At 51.9% G+C, this 18,979-nt stretch overlaps 1 protein-coding gene across 1 annotated transcript; it reads left to right on the top strand.

Moving 5' to 3' along the window:
• Positions 1–9,628: 9,628 nt before the first annotated feature.
• Positions 9,629–18,820, top strand: LOC137662518 (bestrophin-1-like). Its single transcript, XM_068398999.1, has 9 exons — positions 9,629–9,780; positions 10,706–10,800; positions 11,200–11,433; positions 12,509–12,663; positions 13,756–13,833; positions 15,305–15,457; positions 15,945–16,025; positions 16,838–16,989; positions 17,368–18,820. Exons 1-9 carry the CDS (start codon positions 9,629–9,631, stop codon positions 18,557–18,559), a joined length of 2,292 nt encoding a protein of 763 aa, XP_068255100.1. The 3' UTR covers positions 18,560–18,820.
• Positions 18,821–18,979: the final 159 nt, after the last annotated feature.

Genomic DNA, 18,979 nt, shown 5'->3' with positions numbered 1-18,979 from the left:
CTCCCAAGGCCTGGCTGGCAGGGATGGAGGGTCCTCAGATTAGAAAGGTAGAACTTCCAGGATCCAACAAAGGCAGGAAGAACGAGAGCTGATAATGCAGACAGGAAGCATGAAGAGGGGATGTGCTGGAGATGCTGAATCCCAGCAACTTGCAAAAATAACTTGTTACAAGGTGAGAGTGGCATGTGCTGCCCCTCACTCCCAGCCCCAAAGGACAGGCAGAGCTATTGAGGAAGCCTGGCGAGACCCAGAGCTTTCTCCATAACCAGATGAATGGGCTGGCCCAGCAGAGCAAAACTCAGCACATATTGCTCCCAAGCTGAGGCTTATCATAGAATCATAGAATGGTTTGGGTTGGAAGGGACCTTAAAGCTCATCTAGTTCCAACCCCCCTGCCACGGGCAGGGACACCTTTCCACTAGATCAGGTTGCTCAAAGCCCCATCCAGCCTGGCCTTGAACACTGCCAGGGAGGGGACAGCCACAGCTGTCCCCCAGGCCGTGTTGTGAAGTGTCCAAAAGTGTCCAACCCAGCAGTCGGTGAGACACAGACCCAGCTCTCACCTCTGGTTTAGAGAGATAACAAACCACCACACAACCTTAAAGTCTCAGTGCAGCTGGAAGCTCTAACCCAGCACCCTCGTCTCACACCATGGAAGTACCTTGCTTCTCCCATGTTATTTCCCATTTACATTTCATGGAAGCTGAAAAAATCACTGACCTTTGGGTAATGAGGTGTCATAAAATCCACTTTGCCTCCTGCCAGTCTCCCAGCAAGGCACATACCTGTTGTGGAGGCCCTGACACGGTACCTCCCCACTGCCACAGACAATTTTGGTCACCCTTTTTTCCTCCATATCTTCCCCATTTGTCACAGAACACCACCACACCACTTCCACTGCCTCTGCTTCCTCACTTGTACCCACTCACCCCCGCTCCTCTCATCCCTCCTGCAGATCCACCTTGCCAAGCTACTGACCTCCCTGACTCTTCACCTTTTGTTTCTCATCTTCCCATATCCAGGCAAAGCAGCACCTTGCTAATGCTTTCTATGTCTTCTTGAGAGTCAGGTCCAGCCAGGTCCCTTGCTCCCCACAGCTCTTTCACAAAGGAAAGGACCCCCCAGTCCTTCCCCTGGGTTTCTCAGATGCAGGGATACACTTGGTATTAGGACACAGGTCCTAATTGCCTCCTGTAGACAGCAAGCTCTCTGCCTCCACATCATCCTGATCCTTCACATTTCCTCCCGGAGTGCCCGCATCTTCCTCTGAATGGGTCACAAATGAAGAGCAGGACTCAGAATCCTGCGTTTAGTTCAAACAAGGTGCAAGACCACCCTGCAGAGCAAAAGCAGCTCTCAGCTAGGACACTCTGCCCAGCACAGATGCTTCCCAGTCATGGGTGAGGGCTCAAGCCTCCTCTGGGCTGCCTTTCTGCTCATGGATTCAGATCCTACTACAATTAAAAAATCACAAACAAACAAACAAAACCAGATACAGGCTGGGAAGGGAAGGAGGAACAGGGATTATCTTAGAGCTTGGAAAGCAGGACTACACCCCTGACCCAGCAAACCCAGCCCGGATGTTATTGCCTTGAAAATGAGAATGAAAACAAATGGCATAAACCTCCAGGCTTCATCCACCCACTCGCTCCCCTCCCTCTCGCCTGTCTCGGCCAGCTGTGCAGCATGTTTGCTCAGCTGGCTGGAAGGGCTTCAGCAAGGCTCCTCTGGGATCTCTGGGTCTAAGATTTCTGATTTCATTGAGGTGATCTGCCTTGATCACCCAACAAAGTGCAGCCGCTGTTCCAGGGTGACAGAGTGAAAGAAAAAGACTGAAAAAACACAACGCTCAGCTCCTGAGAGCCAGAAGAGCAGGGGGGAGGCTAGCCTGGGTCAGCAGTGCCACATTGCTCAGATGGATGCTGCTATGAGCAGTCACACTGAGCAGAGACCCACCAGAAACACTGCTGTTCCTGCTGGTTCTCAGCTGCCGACAGCTGACAGAGAGCAACCTCCCACTCAGCAGCATCCTTTGAAGGAAGGGATCAACCTGAACCCAGGGGAAAAGACACCAGATGGAAGAGGAAGAAGAGCAGCTGGGAAACTCAGAGAGAAAGGATGACTGCCCCTCAGCTTTTTAGGAAGGTCTTCCTTTCTGCTGGCTGATTTGGTCACTGTTTATCCACCCAGAAACTTCTCAGTCCTGCATCCTTCCTGCAACATCTGCGAGGAGGCAGCAAGCGGTCCCTAGAAGTGACCCCCAGGACCAACACATTTCATGCTCCCTTTGGAACCTAATCCCCACCATGGTGGCTAAGGCAAAACATGGGAGACCTTGCTAAGGACTCTCCCCTCCTCTTCATGTCTGTACAAACTGAACTAGAAACTCAGTGCAATGTCAGAGGGAAACGGAGAGATATGTCACCCTCCAGGCCCCTGAAAGTGAAAATGCAGAGGGTCAGGCAGAGATTGGCACTCGGATTTGCAGGGAGATACAGAGCTTGGCACTGAAACCTCAAAGCAATAGAGAGGTGTAGATCTCACATACTGTTCATCTCTCCTGGGCAAAGAATATCTAGATGTGTCAGGGAGTGATGGCAAAAAAAAGTCCAGTGAGGGAGAGTCAGTCTGTCTATGTGCAGAGCTGTTTGGCCAGGGTTCCCAGGCATCCTGCAGCTTGGTCCCTGCCATCCCAAATGGCTCCTGTACATACACATGCCAACTCCAGCTCACCGGAGCCTGGTGCTACCTTGATTTGCCACAGAGCTGAAAAAAAAACAAATCCAAAGACACTTGTAAAAAGCAGTAGAGCTGGCAGGGACGTGGCTTCTTCCATTAGAGCAGCAATTTACCCTTAACGTGCCCCCAGCTCTCAGGGCCCTCCCAGGATGGTGCAGAATTAGGGATGAATCCTGCAACATAAGTGGAAGAAGTCTGGGGGTCCTCACAAAAGCACTGATGGTCACTGCATCCTCTTCAAACGTTTATAGCCAGCTCAAACCTCAGAGTAAATCCTGTCTATGCAAAGCAGCAACTCCTCAGATACTTTGCACTTTTTTTTTAATTTTTTTAATTACATCAGATTCTAGGGAAGAATGTCAGTTTGAGAGACACTTCTGATGCCAGCTGCCTCTGTGTTTATCTCAGCACTGAAACTGGAGAAGGGAAAGGGATTTCACCAAGCTTTGGGATCCACAGCATCCTTCTGAGAAAAGCACTTGTTATTCTCTGGGAGACAGCAAGGAGGGCACAGTGCCTTGCCCAGACAGCTGCAGCTAACTCAGCACAGAGGGTGGCTCTTTGGGGCTACCAAAGGGGACGTTCACAGTAACTCAGTCTCTGCATCTGTAAAATGGAGAAAATTAGAATGATTCCAGGACGGTGAGACTGAGGAGGGATGTCAGCACCTCCTTGCTTCCTCCTCTGCTTCGGTGCAAGGCAGGCTTTCAGACCGGCATTTTCCTCAAGGCCTGCAAGGACTGAGGCCACAGGGGACGTGAAAAGAGATCCAAGCAGCGCTGCCGTGCTGGTAGCCCCTCAGTTATTTACTTTCATATTAAATTCCACAAATATTTCATGCTGTCCTAACAGCAGCTCTGAACCACACGAGCTGCCAGCTGAGCTACTCTCAGAGGAGGGCAGCAGAGTCCCCCAGATGCCAGAACATCCCTCCACAAAGTGCAGGACACTTGAGGTTTTGCTGTTTCGTGTTAGAGTCCCCAGCAAATGTCTCACCCGAACCACTTCTGTCCCCCTGCCACGTGTGGGGATGAGGGCTCAGGCACTGAGACCCTCAAGAACTGTCTCAGCCTGCCTGTCCACTAACTCCTTTTCTCTCCTCCCAAAGGGGAGGACCAAATTGTGGAGCAGGGCCCTTGTGTGGACCACCTTGCCTTCAGAGAGGCTCCACCCCTGTGCTCTCCCAGCTCTTACCCCCATTCACAGAGCTCTTTGGTGTTTGAGACATCGTCATGATCCTGAATCACTTGAGGACCCTGTCCCAATTCTGTTTCTGGACATAAAAGGGCCCTTTGGGAGCTGCTGCAACCTAGGAGCAAAGTTTCAGGGACCTCATAGCAAGCCCAGCTCCATAACCGAGCAGATGACACAGTAAATACACCTCTGAGGGACAAGACTGTCCCGGAGCCTCAGCAAAACCGGGGCACCCAACCTCCTGTCCCAGACAGATGCCACTCACACAGGGGTTGCCACACTGGGGTCTGAACCAGCACCCCTGCCTCGCTGCTCGCCCAGGGCAAGGCTTCAGAAAGGGAGGACAGCTGGTGTGTTCTGGTGCTGGTGGATGATCCTCTTTCCCCCCGAGCTGGCTGGTGCTGCTCCTGACAGTAAGTGCAAATCTACATTCTCCTTCAGACAGTATGATGAGTTTGCTGTGGTTGGGACAGTGAGGCAACTGTACTCACTAGCCTCTGGCCGCTGATAAGAGCCCTTATCTAGTTCCACGCCTTGAATGTGAGGCCCTCCCTGTGACCCTCCATGTGCCCCTGCTCCTCCTGCCAGGTCTGTATCTCACGCTGCAGAAGCATCATGCTGCCTTTTCTCTTCTGCGTTGCCCTCCCATCTACCCAGAGCAAGTCATCCCTGTCAGGGGGGCTGCAGGACCAGGAGCTGCAGGGCCAGGGAGCTGCCTCACACCCAGGGACACAGTGTTCATGCAGGAAGGACTCTGGTAAGGCCAAGTGCTCCAGGTCCGTCCCTTCCCCCTGCAATTATACCCCTTCTCCTAACGCAGAGTGCGGCAGCCTCCCAATTGCACAGCCAGATGTTGTAACTTAGTCCCACCAGATGTGTGCCCATGTCCTTCTGCATATCATGCGATCCAACACAGAGCAGCTTCTACCCAGAGACTAGCAGAAGTCAGGAGATCTCCATGGTTTTGGTGCCAGGTAGAAGCAGCAAGGATTTTCCCCTCCACTTTTGTCAAAAAGGAAGCAGGACTGGACATAATACAACACACCACAGCCTACACCAGAATTAAAACCTCAGATGCTGGCACTGAGTCCCACGTTTTAAACTATTATCTCCCCACTGTTAACAGCAATTCCCAGGGCTGCACCAGAAACCCCCCATTAGACAGATGCCAGGCAGCACCTGCTTCAGAGAAGCAGTGACCCACCACCCTCGTCTAGGCTCAGCCACACAGGAACGACAATCCTACAGTTTGCACAAATTGATGCCCAGTGCTGATGCTAAGACACAGGCACATAGACCAGCACAAGAGAAAGTCGGTTATTACAAGAACTAGCTCTTAATTTCATTTCACTGGAGATTTTTCTGCCTGCTAGCTGGAAAAAGCAGTGAAAAAAACACACGTGGCCACCCCACAGAGCCTCACCAAGGAGCCTGGGTCTCCAGCTGCTCTTACATGCAGGGATCAGACCAAGCTCCCCCTCCCCAGTGGCCCACGGCTGGGTAAACGATGGAGGCCAGGAGGGTCAGAGCACACTTATGAAGTTGAGCCCAGGTGGTGAGACAGGGCTATGGCTTGGCTCGAGGCTCAGAGCAGCTCCTTGTCTCCAGGACACTGAATGTTGTAGCAGCTCTGCAAAAGCTGACTGGAGGAAATGTTGGTGTCTAGGGGACGGCTGCTATTACCTTGGACAACAGAGACAACTTCCCAAAGGAGTGAGCAGGAAGGGGATGGAAAGACACGGAGATCTCGTGAAGAGCTGTGGGCTGTCCAAAGTCCTGTGCTTATGGGCACACAGTTGCTGCCCAGGAGCCTTCTGACAGTGAAGGGTGGATGCCACAGCAAGGCTAATTTGGTAAGAAAGGATCTTGATTCAGAGGCTCATGGAAGGGAAATGTCTTAAAAACTTGACAGGAGAGATTGCAGGAGATGGTGGAAGAGAAGGATGGTCACAATTGTGAGGGACAGTTTGGGAGCAGAAAAGGGACTGAGGACCCTGGAAAGACAGAGGCAAGGAGTTCCCTGGCTTGGTGGAGGTTTGAGGACAAAGGCAAGGACTGGTGTTTCCCAGGGTGGCATGCAAGTAAGAGCAGTGACAGCCCCCAAGCGCTGCTGGAGAAGCAAGTGGAAAAGAAAGTGAACACATGGAAAGAGACTCGGGGAGCCAGTGGCAGAGTTGAAGTCTCAGCATCCAAACTACAGCTGGAAGAGACGGCAAACTCATCCAGGGACAGCAGAGACAGTGAGGAGTTAGAGAGAAACATCAGCTGAGAGCCAGGCAGAGCATGGGCCAGGTCTTTCACTGACCTAAGGACCTAGGAGTTTTCCCAGGGAAGAGAGGGCTGCGCAGCCCCCAAGGGTGACACGTTTTATAGCCTTTGTGGAAAATTCCAGCCCTGCTTAATCTCCCGGGGCTCCTGTAAGATTGTGACACAGAAAAAGGGACCAAACAGGAAAGAATTAGATGAAAAATGCCTCTCTTCTGGCAGCCACCATGGCTGTGCCAGGAGTTAGCAGCAGCAGCTGCGGAGCAGCCAGCCCTGCCTCCCCCTCCTCCGGCCGCCTCTATAAACACACAGGGCTTACTCAGAAGATTAGAAGGGACCAGGGCAAAAGACAACAGAGTCTCTTTTGTAATGAGGAAGGATTACGGCATCAAGTGACCGGCTGCAGCTCCCGAGTGGGTTTCAGGCTCCTTAGCACACCGTGCCGGTCAGGTTCAATCCCCCCATGAGCCAAGGGGGCACGAGGAGGCGGGCCGTGGCACGGGCCACAAAGGACCCAGCAAGGACACCGCGCGGGACCAAACCTCCACAGCCTCCAGCGCAGCTCAGGAGCCCATGACTGTAAGTATCTAGTCCTCCTAAGAACAGATGGTTTCCTTCAAGATCTATCCTCCTGCCTCTCCGTGACCTCCTCTCACTCCATCTCTCCACTCTACCTGCTTGCTCTCCGCTTTGCAATAGCTGCTCGTGTCTCTTTGCCATCTCACGCGGTGGGTAACGCACCTGACGCAGGCTTGATGCTGAGGGATCTGGGTTGCTGTGGACTCCCACAGTGTGGTTAGTGTCAGTCGACCTGCGGTGGTTAGTCCGGGTGGATCAGGCAGGCAGATGCAGGCAGCGGCAGGCAGCAGCTCCCTGGGCTGTGCGGGAGGATGGCTCTTCCTCCCCATACCCACCCCGGTGTGCCAGTGCTGCGGTGAGTCACCTCCCACCACGTACCTCAACCCCAAATGGTACTTGGAGTGTGCCAGCTGCCGAGTGACATCCCGGGGCTGTCCCGCACAGGAGGGCAGGGAAGTGCGTGAACCATTCAGGGCTGGAGGAAAAAGGACTGGGAAAAGCCCCATATCCCATGCCTGAGCAGAACTGCACAGAGGTGGGTGACATCCATCATTTACATGGACAAGAGCTGAAGTTTTCCATGTTTGGTAAAAAGTGAATCTGTATGTGAATTACGCAACGAAGAGTCTCCCTGAGCACTTTCAAGACCCAAAGCATAGAGCAAACAGCCAGCTTTCTGTAAGCAGCCCCCAACAAATTTATGCGTGTTTGCATACATTTCTCATCTGTGTAGCCCAAGGCTGTGCAGTCTCTAGGGCAGTTAAAAACCGCTCCTTTGAGTCCTGTGCGCTGGCCAGAAATACACATGGAAACTGCATGAACGTACATGAGGCTGTAGTGAAAAGGTGCATTTGTGCAGCTGGGCAGGTGCCAGCTCTGCTCCTCCGATATAACCTTTGTGTCCAGTTCTGGGCCCTGCACTTCAAGAAAGATGTTGAGGTGTTGGAGCGAGTCCAGAGGAGGGCAACCAAGCTGGGGAAGGGTCTGGAGGGTCTGACCTACGAGGAACGGCTGAGGGAGCTGGGGGTGTTTAGCCTGGAGAAGAGGAGGCTCAGAGGTGACCTTAGTGCAGTCTACAACTACCTGAAGGGAGGTTGTAGCGGAGTGGGAGTTGGCCTCTTCTCCCAGGCAACTAGCGACAGGACAAGAGGACACAGCCTCAAGCTTGGCCAGGGAAGGTTCAGGTTGGACATTAGGAAGCATTTCTTCTCAGCAAGGGTCATTAGCCATTGGAAGGGGCTGCCCAGGGAGGTGGTGGAGTCACCATCTCTGGATGTGTTTAAGAAAAGCCTGGACATGGCACTTAGTGCCCTGGTCTAGTTGCCATGGTGGTGTCAGGGCAATGGTTGGACTCGATGATCCCAGAGATCTCTTCCAACCTGGTTGATTTTGTGATTCTGTAACCTGTGAGAGGGGACTCAGGGAGAGTTACAACAGCAAAACCCAAAGGAGGAGCAGCAGCGAAAAGCCAAAGCCAGGACAAAGACGCTATTTGGTTGAAGTAGCCAACAAAACAGAGTTTGCTGGTTTTCCTCACAGCACCAGCTCACCAAGACCTGAGTTGTCCCCACCTAACTGTAGATCTTTCACTGAGATGCTTAAATGAGGAGCATGGACACAAACTAACCCGCCTTCTGTTGCTGCTACAGAGGAGTAAGGTCTGAATTGTTCCTTGAAGGGCTTCTTTGTCTCTGTCCTTCAGGGAAGAGCCCAAGGCCCCACAACTACTAACATTATTGCCTCTGTTAGATAGCAATGTCTGTGTAACATCCTGGTAACATGTTTTGATTTAGAAATAACAATAGTTTTCACACTGGATAATTATTTATGAACCAAGGGATCATTGACCTATCTGCTTGGCATGGATTGCACTGGTTTTGTTTTTTTTTGACAAATTTAGGTTTATATGAATGTGAGTCTGATTATTAATTGATGATAAAGAATTATTTATCCAGGGTTAGACTAGAAGAAGTGCAACGGGGACGCTGTACGATTTGGGAGGAATTTCATGAGGCTGAATGCCTTTTTTCATCCGGCATGATTTATTGTGCAACGTATGGTTGAAGGAGAGGGGAGGTGGACTTGCTGGAATTTGTGTTCTGTGAGCCTGGCCAAACTCCATCCCTCAGTTCTCTAACAGGGAGGGCTGTCCTGCCTGCAGGACTAGGACCAGCACAGTCCAGACATGGCCCTCAGCCCAAACTTAAAGACAGCTATACTTGTTGGGCAAGTGCTACAAAAACTGTCAGACCTCCAGGGGTACCTTCATCTGGATCAGTACCAAGAAGTCTCTCCTTCCTGGGGTTTTTGCTTTCTTTGGGTTTTTTTTTCTTCTTTGCTAGCAGTATTCCAAGCAGATTAACAGAAACAACATATTTGAAGCAAGTACTACAATAATCAAAAAATACAGTAAGCAACTTTGGAGTTTGTGACCCTGAGAATTAATCTTAAACAAGTATTTTGTGGAAGGGGGTGGCAAGTGGGCTATGTCCTCTCTGACCAACCAGCCCCACTTGAATGCTGATAATTAAACACTACAAACCAAGGGCCCCACCAGAATGTATATCCTCTGTCATTGTAACCAGCTCACATCCAGCTCAAAGACAGGAAAAAGATGGCAAGCTCATCAAATTAATTGCCTACCATAAATTTCCTCCTGGTTCTTTATGTCACTGACTTCACCTTACCTGTCTTTTGACCTCAGTGCATTGTTTCTTCCTCCCTTTTTCTCTTCCTTCCTTCCATCTTGCTTGCTTGCTGGGACACCTGAGGTGTCCCTGTCTCCTCCCTCTGTGCAAGCTTGCTGGCAGCTTCAACGTCTGCTCATTTGGTGTCCCCACTAGGATCTGTGATGACAGTGACATACACCAACCGTGTGGCTGATGCCCGCCTAGGCACCTTCTCACAGCTCCTGCTCCAATGGAAAGGAAGTATTTACAAACTTCTCTACTCCGAGTTCCTTATTTTCATCTTTCTCTACTTCACCATCAGTCTTGTCTACAGGTGAGCATCCTTACACCCCGACACTAACACAGCCCCTCACTCTGACAGCTGAGCAGGACAGGATTGGGACAGTGATCCTGGTGAAGAGGAGCTGGCCAGCCACTCCCCAGCCTCTGTTCACAGGAGGAGAGGCAAGGTCCTTCCTCACTGCTCCAATACGGCTTAGCAGCTGATAAATCTTCTTCTGTCCTGGGAAGTAACGTGGTTTCTCTTCCCCTCTCTTTGGGATGAAGAGTTGTATTTGATGATTACCTACAGAAGAATAACATGTTGGTCAGCAAAGACCAAGACTGAAGTAGTACTGGAGATGTCCCACCGTGGGGAGCTTTAGGAGAGAGTTTCCCTTGTTACACCACAGGCGATACCTTGGGTACATTTTTGAGAGCAGACATCAGCTCTGGGACCACAGATCTCTAATAAGGCAACTGTACTCTGTGGCTGGTCTGGGTTTGGTGATGAAGGACAGTGAGTTCCCCTAACTGTTTTGGTCACAGATGCAACACAGAGGCAGGGAAGCAGCTCTAAGAGGCAGGAGCTCACGTAAGAGCAGAGCTTAGACTGACATCTTGCAGGATATTAAGTGAACCGTGGTGCACATCCAAGCTCTGTGTCAAACCCTTGATACCACATAGCGCTGTCCCGAGTGAGAAAACCAGGGTTGGTCCCTGACATCAGACCGCATCACTCACCACACAGTCTCTGTCAGTGACCACTTCTGGCTCCTTCAGGCTGCTCAGCAGGGTATTTTGGGAGGTGGGCTGATGTCCTGCACTTGTGAGGGTTGTTCACTCACATCATCCCCAGACTCACAGCATGGCAGTGCTGTGACTACCCATCCTTAGCTTCCCTTGACAGATTCCTATCCCAGCAGGCCCAGCAAGGCACAGACTTCTTTGAGACTGATGCTTCTGTTTCTCCTTCTTAGGCTGATCCTGACTGAGAGCCAAAGGCTGATGTTCGAGAAGCTGGCGCTCTACTGCAACAGCTACGCTGAGCTAATCCCCGTGTCCTTTGTGCTGGGTAAGGAGAACACACAGGGAGGGGAAAGGGCCAGCATTTCTTCTCCCCGGTGTGATACAGCTCTGCAGGCAGGCAAGATGTGCTGAGCAGATCCCTCCCTCTGCCTTTGTAAAACTCCTCAAGCAGAACACATCGTTCCATGTCGCAGCTGTGAGGTATGCCCCCAGCACACAGCTTGCACTGCCCAGATGTACAGGCACGTGCTGGGTTCTGCCAGGAGAGCAGGCACCAAGTAGCACCAAATAAACTGTGAAACCCAGGCTCTAACTTTAGCATGGAGATCTGAATTGTCCTCCAGGCATGCCTGCATCCCCGTATGAGCAGTACCAGCCTTCCTACGCACGAGCATTTACATCTCCCACTCCTCTAGGATGCCTAATTTGCTCAGCTCACCTCTAGGTTTCTACGTGGCTCTGGTGGTGTCCCGCTGGTGGGCTCAGTACGAGAGCATCCCATGGCCTGACCGCATCATGAACTTGGTCTCCTGCAACGTGGATGGGGAGGACGAGTACGGGCGGCTCCTGCGGCGCACCCTCATGCGCTACAGCAACCTGTGCAGCGTGCTGATCTTGCGCTCGGTCAGCACTGCTGTCTACAAGCGCTTCCCCAGCATGGAGCATGTCGTGAGGGCAGGTCAGTACCGGTACTGCCTTCTGCACAGCTCTGGCATCAAGCAGACAGCAGCACCTTGCTGCTGGTTTTGGGGTAAAGAGCCTTGGAAAGGGCCACGTGACCTCTAGACTGGAGATGGGATAGTGCTGCAATGTGCTCGGCTGATATCTGCAGCGGGTGCCCAGCATCTGCTCGTGTCCTAGCTCTGCTCTTCTGGGATAATCAACTGTTTATGTTTCCCCATTGCACAGCATGCTTGTTCCTACTAGTGGCTGGAAGGGTTGTTGGAAAGATGAAGGGTCTCTGCCCAAATTTTTTACGTAAGGAGAGTGTTGAGATCCAGTTTGTGGATGTAGATAACGGTGCAGGTCACAGGGCAGCCCTGGCTGATGAGATTAGGGTAACTGTGGTGCAGCTACTTCACTGGGAGCTGCTCGCCCTGTACTGAAAGTGTGCATGGGGAGAGAAGAGCTCTCGGTAGTAAATGACCCTGTGCCCAGATCCATAGCAGAGCATGAGCAGACCCCTGCCAGGTGGTGTGTTTGTCCTCCCTCAGGGCAACAGTTTTCCACTGGGCAAGTAGAAATTGGAGCCTCAGACCTCTGACCTTAACTGCTGGGCTCCCTGAATCCTCTCTGGAGATGCTCCTCAAGGTACAACATTTCCCAGTCTGCCCAAAGGGAGATGTCTGCACCTGCCCTAGTCAACTGGCTTCCCTTTGCAATCCAGAGAGAGAAACAGGCACTTTGAGGGCACAAGTTATCCCATTCTCAACAACTGTCTAAGTACACCAGGCAATTACACCCCCAGCAGTACTTTATCTCCTTGCTGACTGTGATCTGGTCAGATATGCTGCAGACATCCAAAGTGAAATGAGCTAAAGCCTGCCTCTCTCACTTCTCTAACTTAATGTTTTAACAAAAAGACGCGTCCTCCTTCTGTGTGTCTCCCAAAGACTGAGTGCCGGAGTCTTTCCTGTGATTTTTAAGGAGAGCTGAGGTGACCACCTAAGATTTAGATGTTTTGCTTTCAGATCAGATCAATTCCTTTCTGCCCTCTATAGCCATCCCTCTCCCATCTACTCTTTTCCACCCAGGCCTCATGACACCAGAAGAGCATAAGAAGTTTGAGAGCTTGAATTCCCCCCACAACAAGTTTTGGATCCCGTGTGTGTGGTTCTCCAATCTGGCTGTGAAGGCAAGGAATGACGGGAGGATTCGGGACAGTGTGCTGCTCCAAGGCATCCTGAATGTGAGTGACAGAGGCAATAGGCAACTGCTTAAGATCCTCATCCAGTCCTCTGGGTGGAACTACAGGTATTTCCAGAGTCGGGCAAATAGGAATGGTGAGGTAGGACAGGGAGCCAAGCCTGTCCCTGGGGATATTACATTAACTTTGATGGGAAGTGCCCCCACTGCCACTCTCCAGCTCGTGATAGAGCAGAGCTTTTCATGGACTACTGACACAGTAGCAATGTCACATATATTAGAGGTGAGGGGAATGTGACATCTTTCTCAAATGTGGGACTGGGAGGAACCGTGGGACTCACATCTAGGTGTGGTAATGGGAGACACCCATGTAGCAGGTCCTTGATCAGCCTTCCTCCAGCCTTCACACACTCCAGAGCAGCCAACGACAGTGGCCAGTGGAGGTCTCTAGGATACAGATGGAAAGCTGCAAGGAAGCACAAGGAAGCACGTATCTGGAAGAGACAAAGGAGGTCAAAAGTATCCCCAACAACCAAGGTCCCTGTAGAAAACTTCACTATTGAAAACTCTTAGATAGTCCTGGGAAGCAGGCCATGCTCCACAGGCAAGACCTGGCAACAATCCCTGCCCAGCTGCAGAGAAAAAAGGTCCAGAGCCGCTCATCCTTCCTGGTATTCATGTGCAGAGAAAGTCACATTGTTTCTGTTGCCTGGAGTGAGATTCATCTGCCCAGAGAGAGATCTCCCTCTGGGCTATTTATCTAGACTCACTATATAGTCAGGAGAAAGCAACGGATGCTCCTGAGACGTTCTTTGCCTAACCTGTTGGCTGCTCATTTTGTGAGGAGATAAACTGTGCTATGAAGTGAGCTAGGAAGGGATCTTGGGCTCAGAAGGAGACATCCAGGCACCAAGGAGTTCCTCCAGGGCAAGTGTGAGACCCTGCTGGTGGTCTGCTGGGGTAAGGCTGAGCACCAAGGGAGCAGGAGTCCTGGCTGAGCCCTCCCTTCCAGAGGAGGTGTGAGCAGGAGGGAGTGGGCTGGAGTAATGAAGGGCAACAGGGCTGGAGAGGCTCAGTGTCCCCAGCAAGAAGAGGCAAAGTTATGCTGACAGGCCATTCCTCTTCCCCACTGCAGGAGATCAACACCTTGCGCAGCCAGTGCGGGCGACTCTACGGGTACGACTGGATCAGCATCCCCCTGGTCTACACTCAGGTGAGAAGGGATCCCCCACACCTACTGCTCCGCTGCCTGCCTGGGCACGCTGCCCCATGCTACAAGGGGCACCCCCATACCTGACCCACTCATGGACCATGCTGACACGAGATATGGATGAGGGGTCCAAGCATACCTACACATGCCGGCTCTCATGTGTGTAGCTCAGCTGAGCACACTCAGCCCAGCCACCTCTACAGAAACACACATAACTAACCATGATGTGTGAGACACAGGTACCCGGTGAACAGAGATACACACAGACCCGCTCTCTGCACCGCCTTGCAGGGAGCACGTCCCAGAAGCAGTTTCTTCCCACCCAGCAGATCTGCGATCTGTCTGCCAGCAAAGCTGCTCCAGCAGGCAGGGCAGCTCTGATGGAGCTGTGCCACGCGTGTGACAGAGCTGTGTGCGTGTACTCAGCTGTTCAACAGCTCTCTCGATGCAAACCCAGACGCTTTGGCACCACCTTGCTCCTTTGTCTCATCCAATCCAGCTGCTCAGATAACACTAATGCACCCCGCCGTGAAACGGGAACTGCTTCCATTCACACAGCGCTGAAGGTTAATGGGGAACACGTTGGGAAACTATCTATAGTCCTGCACAGACCAGCATCCTGCACACTAGGAGCAAAAGCAATACCATAGCATGTCTTTGCCCCCTGAAATACACAACCCCTTGTTTTTCTAGATGCCACAATGCAAAGTGTGTCATTCCAGGCACTCTGTATCCTGCTCATCATGAAACAGCTCTGCGCTGTTCACTGCAAGGAACTGCATGGATAGCTTGAGAGTCTTGTGATGCTGGGTGTGTGTTTTGAACCCCCTTGCTTGTTGTGTCAGGAGACCACGCAAAAGCCTCACCTACTTTTAATTTGAAAAGGGGAAGTTTGGAGTCCCGTGATCACAGGGAAAAGCACAAAGCTCAGTGTAGCCTGAAATCCGCACAAGCAAGCAGGTAAACATAAAAAAGGTCCAGCCTGAGGACCAGGAAGGAAGAAGCTAGTTCAGAGCTGGCAGCGCTGCCAGGGTTCCCCTCCCTGTCTTGGCAGCAGCCTGCCAGCACAGACTGAGCCGTGAGGGGCTTGAGACAGCTTTCAGGAGAGGCAAGGGCAAGAATGAAAAGAGCTCACAGCACCCCTTACTTCAGCAGCCACATGTCAGTTGTTTAAGCTCTTTCCATCCAGGATGTCACGTGCTTTCCTCTGCCACTATCTTTCTGTGACACCTACACAGATGTCATTGCAGGGACAGCACGGAATGAAATACAGTGTATGTAACAGCTGAAGGGTAAAGGGCATATTTAAAGCCTGTCATAAGTGAATCCAAGGCTTTCAAAAGGCTACAGAGCCAGCAGCTCTGCAGCAGCTTACCACTATTTGGAGTTGCGTGGGGTGGAACTGAAGAGAGATGCTGGGAAAGCAAGCTGGGAACTCAGGCTCCTCTGGTGTGTCCCCTGGCATCTTTCCCAGGTGGTGACCGTGGCTGTTTACAGCTTCTTCCTGGCCTGTCTGATCGGGCGGCAGTTCCTGGATCCAGAAAAAGCATACCCTGGCCATGAACTAGATCTCTTCGTGCCTGTCTTCACGTTTTTGCAGTTCTTCTTCTATGCTGGCTGGTTAAAGGTAAGTCCAAGAAAATATGTCTGGAGCCAGAATCTGACCCAGCCAAGGGTTTTCCCAGTGTGTGCTCACCAGGGACCCAGCTGTGTTCTTTGGCCTATGGGAACGTGCCAGGTGCTGGCAGAGAAATGGGAAGCCAATGGAGGCTGAGGGTATTGCCAAGACCTTCTCAGTTTCTGAGTGTCTCACCCTGGAGATCCACTGCACCTTTCCTAAGCTTTGGTCCTGACTAGTCTGGGGAAAAAGAGAGGCAAGTAGGCTACGCTCTACCTGCAGTGGTGGTCTGCAGTTGCAGGAGGGCTATGTGAGCAAGGGGCAGGTACCTGTGTGCACCAAAGCCTCCATTTTTAACACACCCCTTTTTGGGAGGAACAGCATTGCTCCAAATTTAGGGTACATCCCACTTGACTCTGCCCCACAGGCCTTCTCCCTGCAGGGAAAGGGGCAGGTATGACCATGATGACCCTGGCTGTGTGCTCTCCGTATGCAGGTGGCTGAGCAACTCATCAACCCTTTTGGGGAGGACGATGACGACTTTGAAACCAACTGGCTCATCGACAGGAACCTGCAGGTAAAGGGAAGGCAGGAGCCCCCAGATGAGCCTGACCTGCAGAGGAACACTGAGGCAGGACTGCACCTGAGGGTTTAGCAAGCCCTATCAGTGCAGTCACAAAGTTCTCCTGCAACACCTCTGCCACTCACCTCCCATGTTACCCTGGCACTTTCCTGAAGTGTCGGTGGCTGCATGTCTAGAACAAGCCCAAGATCTGCAGAGGGAGATGGCTAGGAGAGCAGGAGAAGAGCATAAGGCTTCCCAACCAATAACAGGGTGAAGGGGACCAGCTTAGTGCTCCCCCTCAGCAGCCAAGGAGACATCCCAAGCTCCAGGAAGAACATGGGGCAAGACCTGTGCCAGGAAGACCCCCCCACACACCAGGGAAGACAGGGCTTTTGGCCGATTGGCCAGAGACAGATTGCAGCTTTAGTCCATGCTCTGGCACACACGATGGGCCCAGACTGTTTCAAGCCCTTGCACTCTGAATGACACATCATTCCTGCTCCTCCCTAGCTTTTTCCACCCTATGTCTGTATCTAAAACTGCCTCCTCTGCTTTCTTCCGTCCAGTAACTCTCCACCTTCAGCTCTTCCTAACACCGAGCCCTTCTGTCCTAGTAAGCATATTGCTTTCCTGTCTCCTTCAGCATCACTTTCCTTCCAATTAAACAAATCTCTGTGTGAAAAACAACCCGAGGCTCAGGAAACCACATAGCACACCCAGCCACCTGCCTCGCTTCCGTGCTACATTGCTTCCTCCTGCCCTGCATTCCTTTGTCCACCAGCAATGCTACTCACCCCGTATGACAGTCCTGCTGTCCCCCGTAGGTCTCCCTGATGGCAGTGGATGAGATGCATCAGGATTTACCCATTCTGGAGAAGGATCTATACTGGAACGAGCCTGACCCCCAGCCACCCTACACCGCAGCCACTGCCGAGTACAAGCGCCCGTCGTTCCTTGGCTCAACTTTTGATATCAGGTGAGTGCAATTGCAGGGTGTCAGAACAGTCCACGTTTACACCTTGGATCAGGTCTTGTGCAGGACATTATACTCAAGGAGTCAGAGCAAGCAGTATTAACTTTCTCCATAGTCTGTGAAATCTTGCTCTAAGATACTTCTAGGCTCATCCAAAGACAACAGCCAACATCCTCCACAGAAAAGGATGCCGCTGACCTCTTCCCCCCCTCCTCTCTACTATGAGCATCCCTCATGAGTGGGGGGGACTAACACACATGTAATGGCAATACAGCAAGAGAGAGGCTTGCTGCTGGCAGCAGCATTCCTTGTGCTGCTCCCTCTCCACCAGAAACTACCTCCTTTTGTGGCGGTGTAACAGCCCGTTTTGCCTTTCCCCAGCATGCAGAAAGAAGAGATGGAGTTCCAGCCCCTGGAGCAAATTAAGGAGAATGAGGAGGCCAACCACTCCACACCGTTACTGGGACACCTGGGCCGCCTCCTCGGTGTCCAGTCACCAAGCTTCTCCAGGTCCTCTTCCCGGATGAACCTGCTGCGCAGGCGAGGAGACCCCACATCCCCCTTCTCCCATTATACGTACCAAGACATGGGCAAGCCTGGAAGCCCTTGCAGCATCAATCAGCCAAGGGGAGACTCCATCTCACAGGAGCAGTGGGACAGTGAAGATGGAAAACTAAGGGAGTTTGATGCCTTCATGTCAACCCCATTTTATGAGAGACCTGGTTTCTACAGTGCTCCACAGACACCGATCAGCTCTATCCCCATGCTTTTCCCTTCTAGACGCCAAGGCCGCAAGAAGCCTCCTGCACTCTCCAGCATTGCTGCATGTTCAACTTCTCTTAAGGACGTTGTTGTCAACTCCTCACCTTCCAGGGTCAGCGATACGTATAAGAGCCAGAGCTCCCTTGGCTCAGGTGCAAAGGAAACATTTATTTGGCCAACAGATCGGAGCAAAGGTCCTGACTCGCTAGGTGCAACAATTGAAGAAGAGAACAACTCTAAAAGCAAAGCAGCTGCCACCACAGGAAGTCCAGGAGCTCAGTCCACAGCATCAGACAGCCCTAAATTCCCCTTCTTGGCAGAGTCCCCAGACCACGAGAAGCAGGGTAGCTTCAAGAGTTTGAAGAGCTTGAAAGGTTCCCACCCACCCTGGCTAAACCTAGAGAACATAGCATCAGCCACCCCCAGCTCTGAGCATTCAAGTGCCTTCCACACCCCTAGTAACAAAACCCCTGGAGGCAGTGCCTCCCTCTGCTTCTCATTCACTCCTGTCACATCTCCAGTGCTGGAGAGATCCCACACAGGGAACATGGGCCCTGATGCTCGCAGCCTAAGTTTAGAAGATGCAGCCAGTGCTCCAGACCAGCACCCAGCAGAGGTTTCCAGGAACACAAGAGATACTGGAAATGGAAGCACTAACACTCCCTCTACAAAAGAGCCAAGAAGAGCGGACAGTCCATCCCCCAATGACTCTGGCATCTCTCTAGCCGAAGGTGACTACGTGGGGCTGATGGAGGTGATCATGGAGGCCAGTGAAAGCACATGTGAAGAGCAGATAGATCAGTACAGCTAGAGGAGACCAAGAGGCACACACAGTTCTGCTGAGATACCTGCCATATTAGTGATATTGCAGTATCTTCACACCTGGCCACACTGGCACTCACCCAAACAGAAGGGCAGCACAACCAAACCACCTCCTGCTGGAACATGCAGCTAGAGCCCAGCCTAGGCTAAAGCCAGCACTAATGACACTGCTGCCGGCCTCAGGTACAGTAGCAGTACAACTTCAGTCACAATAACAAAACAAGCAAAACACCCCTCTACATTGGTAGGAAAAGTACAACTAAGACTTTGAGTGCCAAGTACTGCAGATACCCAACAGCAGGGCAATAGCTCAGCAGGTACCAACATGAAGAACCTGGAGTGCAGGTGTAGCCTAAAACAGAATAGGAACATAGTTCATAAGGGTACCTCCCCCCTCCCCATCACAGCA

This window comes from Nyctibius grandis, chromosome 4, assembly GCF_013368605.1.
Source record: "Nyctibius grandis isolate bNycGra1 chromosome 4, bNycGra1.pri, whole genome shotgun sequence".
Lineage (NCBI taxonomy): Eukaryota > Metazoa > Chordata > Aves > Nyctibiiformes > Nyctibiidae > Nyctibius > Nyctibius grandis.
This window is presented reverse-complemented; position numbering and strand designations above follow the sequence as displayed.

Coding starts and splice junctions, on each gene's coding strand:
- LOC137662518 (XM_068398999.1), top strand. CDS start 9,629: ATGACAGTGACATACACCAACCGTGTGGCTGATGCCCGCCTAGGCACC. Junction 11,434..12,508: donor GGAGCATGTCGTGAGGGCAG/GTCAGTACCGGT, acceptor TTTTCCACCCAG/GCCTCATGACACCAGAAGAG. Junction 12,664..13,755: donor TGCTCCAAGGCATCCTGAAT/GTGAGTGACAGA, acceptor TCCCCACTGCAG/GAGATCAACACCTTGCGCAG.